Source organism: Gallinula chloropus (genome assembly GCF_964237585.1).
Source record: "Gallinula chloropus genome assembly, chromosome: 2".
NCBI classification, from domain to species: domain Eukaryota; kingdom Metazoa; phylum Chordata; class Aves; order Gruiformes; family Rallidae; genus Gallinula; species Gallinula chloropus.
Window position 1 is genome coordinate 26,027,387 of NC_140086.1, and position 12,121 is coordinate 26,039,507.

The 12,121-nt window shown below is 42.0% G+C and overlaps 1 protein-coding gene across 1 annotated transcript in view; it reads right to left on the reverse strand.

Annotated features, from left to right (window-relative positions):
- Positions 1-483: 483 nt before the first annotated feature.
- ESRP1 (epithelial splicing regulatory protein 1) overlaps positions 484-12,121 on the reverse strand; it is a gene marked incomplete at both ends in the record, with an annotated part of 32,515 nt that continues 20,877 nt past the window's right edge. The window contains one exon of the mRNA XM_084260269.1: positions 484-574. Coding sequence (XP_084116395.1) covers positions 484-574 — 91 coding nt within the window. The remainder of the gene's footprint in view (positions 575-12,121) is intronic.

Genomic DNA, 12,121 nt, shown 5'->3' on the forward strand with positions numbered 1-12,121 from the left:
AGCTGCCAGTTATACAGTCTACTTCATTGCTGCAATTTTACATCAGCATGAGGTTTAGAAATCAGATTCTGTAGTTACCTAGGAAAACAGCTCATTGTACCTAGCCAACACTGTATCCTAGTGCATCACTAGGAGAGTAACATCATCCCTGGGTTTTGCTCTTCAGAGAAAACTGACTCTGAGGAGCTTTCTGGAGACTGTCAATCCTAATTCAAGCTGGAGGTAGCATGCATTTGGAGCCCTGGGAAATATGCAAAGCAGCAGCCCGTAGCAAGACTGGAGTAGTCAAAATCCTTTAAACAATGGCTCTGATAGCCAAGGCCTTATACATCACAGTGTAACATTCTGGATGTAGGAAAGAGTAACCATGTTCCCAGGGCAGCAAATGAAAACCACTGTACTCAACGCAATTTATCTGAAGCAAACATGATACCTTTAAACACATCTCCTGGGGGTCGTTATCCTTACCTTCTCTAGGGAAGTCTAACTGCTGGGGCCTTTAAATGCAAATCCATTCTTTTGACACTGTCCTGGTCGGATCACTTGTGTACACAAGTCCATCCTCTGCTGCGTACTACAAACACAAGTTAAGATAGAAGCAATCAGAAGCCAAACTACTCCAGGAGAGCGAGCCAGCAGCTAGCTATGGTATCTTAACCTTTCTTAAAAGTCCTGGGCAGATATCTAAGTTCAGACCACATAATTAGACATTCCTAATGCTCCACGGTATCAAGAACAATTCAAGAATAGAAACTAAGCCAGGGTTTTCAAGCTCGCCTAACAGCACAACATATGGGTACACACAGCATCTTGAAGTCAGCTGTCTCCAGACTCTGACAGTCATAACTGTCTCAAGACAATGTACCTGGAATCAGGGACAAACACACCTCACATACAGCCAGAGCTATGTGTACTCTTAAAAGCATCCAAAGGAAAAGTTAGTAAGTTCACTATTTGGTAGAGCCAAATGAAGTTGTCCTATAGTACTAAGGTACGCCACTGGCCTCTCCTGTATATTACACAATTTTGAGATTAAAGAAAAAGAAGGTTGGTTAACCTCCCCAAAGCCCATACTTCTTGCTCAAAGCCACCTTGGTCATTTTGCTTGACCTTCTGAGCATAGTTTCAAGCACCTGCCACTTCCATCAGCATTTTCACGCTATTTCTTGGACCTAGAACAGTCTCCCCAAACCACACTAGAGAAGTAGTTCCCAGAACAACTCTACTTCTGTTGTCTCAACTCATGTCTATAAAAATATCATGGGAAAGTTTCTACTAGGGAGTACCAGTCTTTGCTTGTTTACATCGGTTCTGAAAATCCCTAAAAATGATATTCATGAAGACTAAGTTTAGCCCAAAGGCCACTGTCCCAAGATCCCTTGTGGAGGATTCTTCCCTCCCCACAAGTGCTCAATGTTAGCCGGTATTCACTCTACTGTAAAGCTCATCTTCTTGAGCTCCTCTGCAGCTTAAGTCCAGCAGGTGTATTTGCCTCCAAGCCTGTGTTCTCACCACTGTTTTTATTCTTGCTCTTCCCCAGTTCCCAATATTTGCAAATCCCTGGGTCATCTTCACACACACAGTATAGAAGGAGTATAGCTCAATCACAGCAGGCAACAAACAAATCCAGCAGACAAGAGTCATCCTGGACATAATAGACAGATGTTTATGGTTTCTCTTCATAGATTCATCTTGGTTGGAAGAGACCCTTAAGATTGAGTCCAACCACAGCCTAACCGTGACTAGCCCACCTCTAGATTATGTCCTCAAACACTTTATCTACACACCCCCAGGGATGGTGACCCCACCAGCTTATTCCAATGCTGATAACCCTTTCAGTAAACAAATCCTTCCTGATATCTAACCTAAATCTGCCCTGGTGGAATTTTAAGCCATTTCCTGTCATCCTATCACTTTTCACCAGAGAGAGGAGATCAACCCCAACATCTCTGCAACCGCCTTGCAGGTAGTTGTAGAGAGTGATAAAGTCTCCCCTCCTTTTCCCAAGGCTAAAAAGCCCCAGCTCCCTTCAGCTGTTCCTCACAGGACTGGTGCTCAAGACCCTTCAGCAGCTTTGTTGCCCTCCTCTGGACACGCTCCAGCATCTCAACATCCTTCCTGTAGCGAGGGGCCCAAATCACAGTACTCGAGGTGCAGCCTAACCAGAGCTGAGTAGAATAGAACTATTGCTTCCCTACTACTGGTTACACTACTCCTGATACATGTCCTTCAGACAAGTCTTCAGTCCATCGTATCTGTGGAACTCCTAGAGCTCTAACACTGCTACTTCTACAGTGAACACACCTATCCATGCCTTGAAATTTTTTTCCATGTGAGCTGCTGATAAGGCCTATTTATCTCCACAGTATTGTGTTCCTGTGTACCTTTCTGAATAGCTTTTCACTGGTGGCTCCACTAGATAGCAGAGATGGTCTAATGCCAAAAGATGACACCTGCAATTATCAATGTGTAGCCTATTATAAGAAAAACAGCTATGGGAAGTTAAGATTTTATGCTTTAGAGAAGCATTTTCCTACAACTTTATCACAATACACTTCCCATAAATGGTTCTTTGCATGCCTTTCCTGTAACATTAATCATCTCACTATTCTCTATCAAAAACACTACCAGTGTCACTATACCTATGTGCTTGAAAAGCTGAGTAGTACAAGGTCCAGCAATCAGAGGAGACTGAAATTGAGTCTTGACTTGCAGTGCACCACTCAGCATTGGAGCTTATTGCCACCACATGCTGTCTACAACCACAAAGTTTTAAACTTATGTAAAAGAGTAAGAAGATGAATCTATGGCAGATATGCAAGCTCAAGGTCAGTGGTCTCCATTACCAGTTTTGCCATTATTTGTCAGAGGTCTGCCAAATACCTCTGCAGAAAGGGGTCTCTCCAGCTGCCAGCAATGCTAGCAAGGTATTCTTTACTTCTATTGTATTTCACGAACTCTTTAGACACAGCATCTTTGGTGGTCAATAGCAGCTGCCCCAGATTCAAGGCTAGCACCAGTGACACAGTTGTCTTACTGTAAAGCAATATTAAAGCCATGATAGTATAATTTATTCATGAGTAATTAAAAAACACTAACACCCAAAATACTCAGTTCATAGAAGCTTTGTTATTCTTTGTCAGGTCTTCCAAAGCCTTATTCAAATTGCAGCAAAGCTGTAGCAATTTAACCAACCATTGTTTTGTTTTGATAGTTCCAGTAGATACCCTCTTTTTGCTAAAATGTCAAGCAACCCACATGAGTTTCCAGCTACTGCTAAGCAGACATATAATGTGTAACATTTCATTTTAAAAAAAACTGTACTCTTTCCTTGAGCCAGATGCACTCCCCAGACTTTCTGCAGCTGCATAGCTTTGTGGAAAGTGTCAATAACATTAATCTTTTTGGCCAGACAACTGAAGCAACCAAAAAAAAAGGGTAATTTGTGCATCTGAGATAAGAAAGCAGAACACCATAAGAGAACTTAAGCTATAGAATAGTTCAAATTTTTTTAGAATCCTTCTGAAAACACCCCCATTACATCCAGAACTCCTATGAAGAGCAAGGAAAGAGATGTTTGTTACCAGTTTTCTTGGCAGAATTGATTCTTATTAGATAGGAGGGGAAAGCCCATGCCCCACACCAGACCATGAATCAACTTTCTGAATTAAGTTACTGTAGTAAGGCAAGACAGAGTTAGCTTGCATTGCTGTTAAGAAAAACCAAAACAAACAAACAAGAAGCCACCGGAAAACAAACCTATAATGAGACATCCACTCTGGGCAATCTAGCCTGAGTTTTGAAGCAAGGCTACAGCCCTTGTCTTTGGAAAGCACTGCTGTTGAACTGAAGTTCCTCTGCCTCTCCGGCCCTTGCTGAGAGGCTAGGCTAACAGAACGTGCAGTGGTGGCCCACAAAAGTCTTGGCTAGGTATCCCAGGCAACAGCTTTCCTACAGTCCAGGCCACTTGGCCCCGCTGCTGGGCCTCTGGGAGATTTCTCCTAAGCTCTGGTAGGACAGCGTTTAGTGGGGAAAGCGTGCTTCCCTTTCAGGCCTCTCCCCCCCAAACCCTGCGTAATTTAGTTTTATTAGTATTTTTGCAGGATTCCTGCCTGTTTTAGCAGAAGTCAAACTGTTTACAACTGCAACAGTTCAGGCTAACCCTGCTAACTTTGCACAGAGATGCTACAGACATGGTCTAATTTATAATACCACCTTGAAGATAAAGGTTTCAGCATCAGCTAAGGGGCCTGCTCTCATTCCCAATATAAGATAACATATGGACTGTCTCCAGCCACATCTGTGTTCCCCCAAACTGATGGGTGACAACCTCCTGGAAGAACAGCACCAAGTGACTTTGAGAAATTACGCCTCTAGATGGAAAACCAGTAGACAGAGGACACCAGTTGTGGAAAGTGTCTGGGGAGGGGTCCCAGACAGATAGCTATTCCAGTCTATCTTCTCTAGTTAAACAAGCCCTGGGAACAAATGCTTGCATGTTTTACTTGGGGGTCAGAGGATTTCTGCTGTTCTTAGTTACTGCGTATCACTTTATAATGATGCAGTGCAAGACCTTATGCCTTTTATATCAGTCTAGTTCTTGGAATCGAACACGATACAAAGCATTTCACAATGCAAACCTTTTTTCCTTGTGAACTGATCCTTCTTGGATCTAGTCAACAGTCATATTCATTTTTTTCCAATCATTATTTCTGAGATTGTGATATTCTCCAAAGACACTCAAAATAAAACACAATTAAGTTTCAGAAATCAGTTTTAGATGCAAGGACAACTTTTCACATGTTCTGAAGGTTGATATCAGCATTCAAACAGCATTTATGCACTTCAAGGGATGCCAAACATTCATTGCTAATATTCTGTAGAAACACTGATGATCACAGTCTCTCCTGTTTGATTACCTAGGGGTTTTTTTCCCCATTATATATTTGCTTAACAGATACCAATATCCAGAAGGAAGCTGTGGTTTATATTAAAATGGGTATGAGCTGGGAACAGTCAGCATACATAAACCAAGTAGGTTTTCAGATCTCTGCCAAGTATCCTGCAGGTCAGTCAAGAGCACTACAGACATACCAGCACTATTTACATGTAGGAACAGATATGTGCACAGGAATTATCTACACGTTTCCATTCCCTCCCTGCAAATTTTTCTCTCTCTATTTTTACTTTGACTTTGTTCTCTGTAGACCTTGAAAAGTTTTTTTTTTTTGTTTAAGCCTTCACTGTTTTCTGCTCTGTGATACCAGAGACCAAAAGAAATCCTTTCATGATGCTGACTGACAGATTCTACTAATTTCAAGACTAAGACAGGTCCTGTATTGCAAGCTAGTCACATCACATATCCCTCCCCCTACTACTGACAGCAACACTACTAGGGAAAGTTATGGGAGAGAAAAAAAGGAAGGGGCAGGAGAGAACAACTTGAACTCATCCATTAGTGTTTCAAGATTAAGTTTAGCCCCCCCTTTTGCTAGCTCTGGGAAGCTCAGCACACCCCAAGCAGCTCTGCAGCACTCCAAAGCCAGGTCCTCTGACCAAAGCCAGCAGGAAGAACAGCAAGAAGATGCACATCCATCAAGCAGCTTTCAGAGAACTGGAGAGGTCACCCCTGCATCTAACGAACAGAGATCAACAGGGACTTCCAACTACTTCCTGGGCTGGCTGGCACAGGTAACCTGTATAATGTGTGCATATACACAAGCTTGCAGTATAACACTTATAATGTTCCTTGCTGGAAAGTAGCCTAGAAGGAGGGGGAAATGCAGCTTCAGTACAGAGCTGTGCTAGATGTGGTTCATACAAAGTCTGAAGCAGACAAAGCTGTAAGTTTTGTGGTATAGTTATCAAAGTTGAAAGTTTTAACATGGTACCTTGTCCACAAAAACAAAGACATGCTATAGCAAAAAACTACTTGCATAGCCAAAAATATTTTTTCCCAGACTAGAACATTTATCTGTGTTTAAAGAAAGGCCATGTTGCTCGACAGACTGCAGAACTATGAGCACTAAATCATCAGGTCATCTGTTAGTCAAACAGAAACGTTTAGAGGCTATGACTGCAGTTTAATCACAGACAAATATCACAGACTATTAAAAAAAACCTTTCCCAGTTGAGAACACAAAGTGTCTGCAGTTTTAAAGAGACTTATTCCAAAATCAATCCAATTCTACACCTGGATACAGCAAAAGCTCTTTTGGTACAGATGCCATGCCCACATTTAACCAGGTAACCTATTGCCCACTTGACACATATCTAACCAGTCTGCCTACTGCAATCAGCTTCCCTGCATAAGTTAATGCTAGCAGGACAAGAACAAATGGGAATAGAGATAGAACTGCTTGCTACCACAGAAGACTGCAATAGTCTGCTTTGTGTAGTGTTGAGACTTCAAACACATCCCTATCCCTGTGGGGAGCTGCTGTAAAGAGGCATCCAGCAACATCTTTCTGCCCTGGATAACCCAAGATCCCCTAGCCATCACTGAGTGTTTAAAAAGGCCACCTGCATGCATGACACATGCCTGGAGGCCCAACAGGAGGATCACATCACTGAACTGTGCTGTAAACAAGCAAAAGGAACAACTACACTCAAATGTATCTCTGCAGCTAACTTGCACAATGTTGTAATACCAATTAATCCCTCACACTAATAGAAATGTTTTAAAAGATAGCAGAGGAAGAGTCAGAAGGTGACAGTAAAAGCTACTAGCTGAACATATTAAGCTAACAAAAGGAACTGGGATCTGTAAGGAGAACAACCTCCACCAGCATCCATGGTGGCATTTTGTCTGGTGGGTTGATTAAACCCTGGGACACTGCTACCAGCAACAACATTTTTACAGACTTATCAGCTTTAAAGAAAGTAAAGTTATTTAAATTAAAAAGAAAAGAAACAAACCCACCATCTATCTGGATACCCAGGTACCTATTGATCAGATCATTACTCTGCTGCTGCCTTTCAGACACCATGACAGTTTCACTAATTAAAACCTACAAGTGAAGAGATAATGACAGCCTATGCATGCAACAATTAGTCCTCCCTGCTAGTGCACTCCAAGGAAAGCAGCATTAGTTCAAGGCATCCCTGCTGTTCTAGTAGTTGGCGAGCTACCTTCACTTCAAGAAGTGAATCATTAAGGCTTCCCCCCAAAAAACAATCACTCTGGTGACAGGTTTGTGCCATTAACTAGAGAGCTGATGTCATTTTGATAAATCCACGATGGAGACTGGCACACCATGAGCAAGGACAAGTAACAAAGGGTCCCAAATTCTGCCACTTGATGTAAACATGCAAACTGGACAGCAACTAAAAGCCACTAAATAAGCTTTCATGCTCAGCAAGCCCATTCACTGCAGAAGTGATCTCACAGAATCAAGGTGACATACTTTTAAAAATTAAAAAAGCACATTACAATCTCAGAGCTTTGGTCCAGAGTATTGCTATGAGTACAACTAAGCTGATGAAGAGGTTTTGTTTCTGGCTGCTGCTGTTCTCCATCTGTGACAGATCTCCCAGGCTAAATACACATATGGTTGTTTCATAACCCAGTTCTGTCAAGTGATGCTGGTTAGCCAGACACACAGATATGCAAATAAAGCTGCTGGCAGCAGCTCTGAATGATATCACTCCTCATCTAGCCCACTTGTTCCCAGTTTTGCCAGCTTAAACTGGTTTCAGTTTAGTTGTGCTTTAACATGCATCTAATGAATGATCAAGGCTAGAAAAAAGCATCACTTGTCTCCACAATGACCATCACGAAGGATCTGATCCATCATGGAGAACAAGTGAGGCATTTTTCTAACCTTGGTAATTTTTCTTTTTTATATACACACTTTTATGTATGTATGCTGCATGTGAGTATATATAAAACAGTTGATTAGCATAAAGATGAAGGAAAAAGCCATACCTAATCCATAATAGGAAAAGTCAAACACAGACAAGACAACAATAACAAATTAGCCTGTATTTCCTTGTGGAACAAGTATCAGAATCATGCCTTTAACTACCACATAAAAAGACCTTTTAATTCAAATTGCTCCAGTGGAAAGAGCCATACAGGGAATTGTGGAATCATTTAGGTTGGAAAAGGAGAAGATCATAAGGTTGGAGAAGAGGAGGCTGAGGGGAGACCTTATCACCACCTACAACTACCTGAAGGGAGGTTGTAGAGAGGTGGGCAATGGTCTCTTCAACCAGGTGACAGGAGATAGGACAAGGGGAAACGGCATGAGGCTGTGCCAGGGCAGGTTTAGATTACCTATTAGAAAAAAATTCTTTACTGAAAGAATCGTCAAGGCCTGGAACAGGCTGCTCAGGGAGGTGGTTGAGTCACCTTCCCTGGATTTGTTAAAAAAAAAAAAAAAAAGGGTAGATGAGGTACTTAGGGATATGGTTTAGCTTAGGATGGGATTGATTGGATTTGATGATCTTAAAGGTCTTTTCCAACCTTGTAGTTCTGTGATTCTGTGGATCTAAGATGGAGTCCAACCATTAACCTAGCACTGACAAGTCCACTAAACCATATCCCTAAGCATCAATTCTACGCTTCTTTTAAATACTCCAGTGATGGTGACTCAATAACTTCCCTGGACAGCCTGTTCCAGTGCTTGACAACCCTTTTGGTGAAGGAATTTTTCATGACATCCAATCTAAGCCTCCCCTGGCACAACTTGAGACCATTTCCTCTCATCCTATTGCTTGTTACCTGGGAGAGGACACAAACACCCACCTAACTACAAATTTCTTTCAGGGAATTGCAGACAGCCATAAGGTATCCCCTCAATCTCTTTTTTTTTTCCTCCAGGTTAAACAAACCCTGTTCTCTCAGCTGCTCCTCACAAGACTCATACTCTAGACCCTTCACACCAGCTTCATTACCCTTCTCTGGACACACTCCAGCACTTCAATGTCCTTCTTGTAGTGAGGGGCCCAAAACTGAATGCACAACTCAAGGTGCAGCCTCACCAGTGCTGAGCACAGGGTGCAATCACTTGCCTACTCCTACTGGCCACATAGTTGTTGATACAAGCCCTTTTGGCCACCTAGACACACTGCTGGCTCATGTTCAGCCAGCTATTGACCCACACCCCCAGCAGGTCCTTCTCCACCAGGCAGCTTTCCAGCCACTCTTCAAGCCTGTAGGGTCACAACAGCTCCACACAATGCAAGTGCAGGACCCAGCACTGAGCCTTGAACAGCTGGCCTTAGCCCATCAAACTGTGTAGATTCCCCCTATAGGGCCTTCCTACCCTCCAGCAGACCAACACTCCTACACAACCTGGTGTCACCTGCAAACTTATTAAGGGTACACTCTTATCAAGGCAAAGATCTGGACATGGCAATCAAGATACTGAAGAGAGCTGACTCCAGTACTGAGCCTTGGGGAACACCACTTGTGACCAGCCACCAACTAGATTTATCTCCATTCACCACAATTCTTTGGGCCCAAACATCCTTTTTTTTTGTTTTTACTCAGCAAAGGGTGCACCCATCCAAGCCATGAGCAGTAAGTTTCTCCAGGAGAATGCTGACACAAGTGGGATGTAACCCAAAACTTCGCCACTACTGGACTAGCACAGTTGAACACAAACACACTGGAAGACACCCACACTCACAAGCAGTACCAGTATCTCCCATGACAAATACTACTTCAATATGCAAACAAAGAAGTTCACCTACCCACCTTTGTTCAATAGCACAAGAGTTTACCACAGGACACAGAACGTAAGAACACTCTTCCAGTTATTTTGAGTTCAAGGACTTCCTGAGCCAGATGTGGTTTCTGTGTATTCACGAACTCACAATGAAATTTCCTGCCCCTGAATTTATCCAGTTTGTTTGAACCCACATCAGTTTTCAGCTTCCACATAATCTTTTGGCTACAAGTTCCACCAGCACACTACCAACTAAGCAGCTCTGCTTTCCACTTCACCATTCAAAGTAATGCTAAAAAGAACAGTTTTAAGTACATTCCTACAATTATGGATTTTGACAGAAACTTAAGGTTTTAAAGACACTGCCTAAGTGATCAAAATGGCAGTGGACTAAATAAATACAGTAATATTAAACTTTGTTTGAAAACTAGATATCTGGTAGCAGTAACTATCAGTTTTGCATATGGGAAGAGGTTCTGTAGAACACATTAGCAGCTGCCAAGTACCGCAGTTACTCATTACTTCACAAGACGCATACAGCATCTAGTACACCTATTTATCCAGGATTAGATAAGGAAAGAAACTCCTCCCTCCCATGAATCCTATTGTTCTTTTCTCAAAAGCCTGGGACTAAGCAGAGACTGAGACCACTGATTTGCTGTCAGAACATGTTGCCAGATGTAATTACAAGCTGAACAGAGATATCAAAGACTGACAGATCCCGAATAACTTGCTCTCCCTCCTTTTCATTATGAGTTCACTAAAGCTAATTTCATGGCACAGAAGACACTCATTTCTTTACACCATCAGGTTTCATTGCCAAAGCTGTAAACGTTAAAACAAGTCCGAGTTTCATGGATTTCTGAGAGATACTGAAGACCAAAGCAACGCCCCCCTCCCCACCTCCCCCCTGCCATCTAGGTTGATTACTGGACAGAGCACAGAATTGGCTATTATAAAGCAACTTGACCTTGCAAAACACAAGTGGTAGAACCTTTTGGCAGCAGGTCAAAGAAGCTTTCCTTATTTCCATAAGAATTCACCAGTTAGATTTATGAACCATTGTCTGATCATTAGCCACTAGCTCTGTATTGCCTTTCCATGTATATGCATTTAAATGCACCACTTAGTAGAGGATACTCCAGTCTTTCCTGCTCCACATACTTCACATTTTTGAATTAAGTTTCAGAACCAGAACACTCCATTTAAACGAGTTCTGATTGCTACGTGAAAGGGACCCAATTACTTATCGCATTCTTTACCAAGGCAGAGGAAGCTGCAAGAAAAACAAGGAGGCTTAGTTTTTTCAGAAACCGCCCCCCACCACATGTCAGCTAAAAAGTATCACCACTTAACTGCAGTATGGAGAATTTGTCTGTAGATCAAGCATTTACGGTGGATAGAAAAGCAATATCCTATCACAAGATCACACATCATAGAAAGCCAAGTTGACTCCAGAAATTTGACTCTCTTTAAAAAAAAAAGAGTACTTGTAAGAGTCCCATTCAGGTTGTAGGGCCTGCAGCAGCCACTAACAACACTTTAGGAAGTATGAGATGTCCAACTCGCTATGAACTATCACTGCTACTGTGTTCTGATGAGGTAGAGAGCTATTATTGAGAAGCTTGTTTTATATTGCCAGTGCAAATTTGGAATTTTATTTTTCTTGATCTTACATTAAAGAGGCTGAGTTTGGTAACACATTATCATAACCATAAGACAGACATTGAAGGCATCAGAGAAATTAACTCATGAACGAAGAAAACATTTTAATAAAAAACCACAACACAGGCAGCTCACAGACATACTGGTTTAGTGTAAAGTAATAAGAAAATCTGTTATCTTGCAGGTACTAGAGTGTCCTTATTGCTCAACAGGTTCATAAGCAACTATTTGGACTCTTCTCCAGAGATAAAAAGCACTGCTCAGAATCCAACTGAAGAGCTGAGTTCTTGAGCAGGTTTCTTGACAGATGAGGAATGGTTTATGGCTTATAGGGAACGTGGCTCTTTCCAAGGCATCGTGACGGCAGAGGGCAAACAGTATTAAGTTTTTGTCTTTAGAAGATAGCTAATATATATCCAGAAGAGCCCAAAGCCCTTTGGGAGAAGAGTTTATGAAGCCAGAAAAAAATATGTGCCTCCATATACTTTACATATGCATTCAATACATACATACTCTTTTATAAATAAGAGTTTTCACTGTAAAGGTCAAAAGTTACTTAACTACAAAACCGAAGAGGCATAGTTTCAGAAGTGGCAAACCCCAATCCACCCATGCTAAAGAAGGAACAAGGGCTTCTTCAAAGACATGGGAAGGAGTGCTGCATACACTAATTCCCACTGAGGACACAGCAGTGCAAACTAACACACTTAAGAGGCATGTTAGTTAGAGGAAAAAACCCAAAACAAAACACCAAACCCAAACAATTCCAATGTAACTGTGTG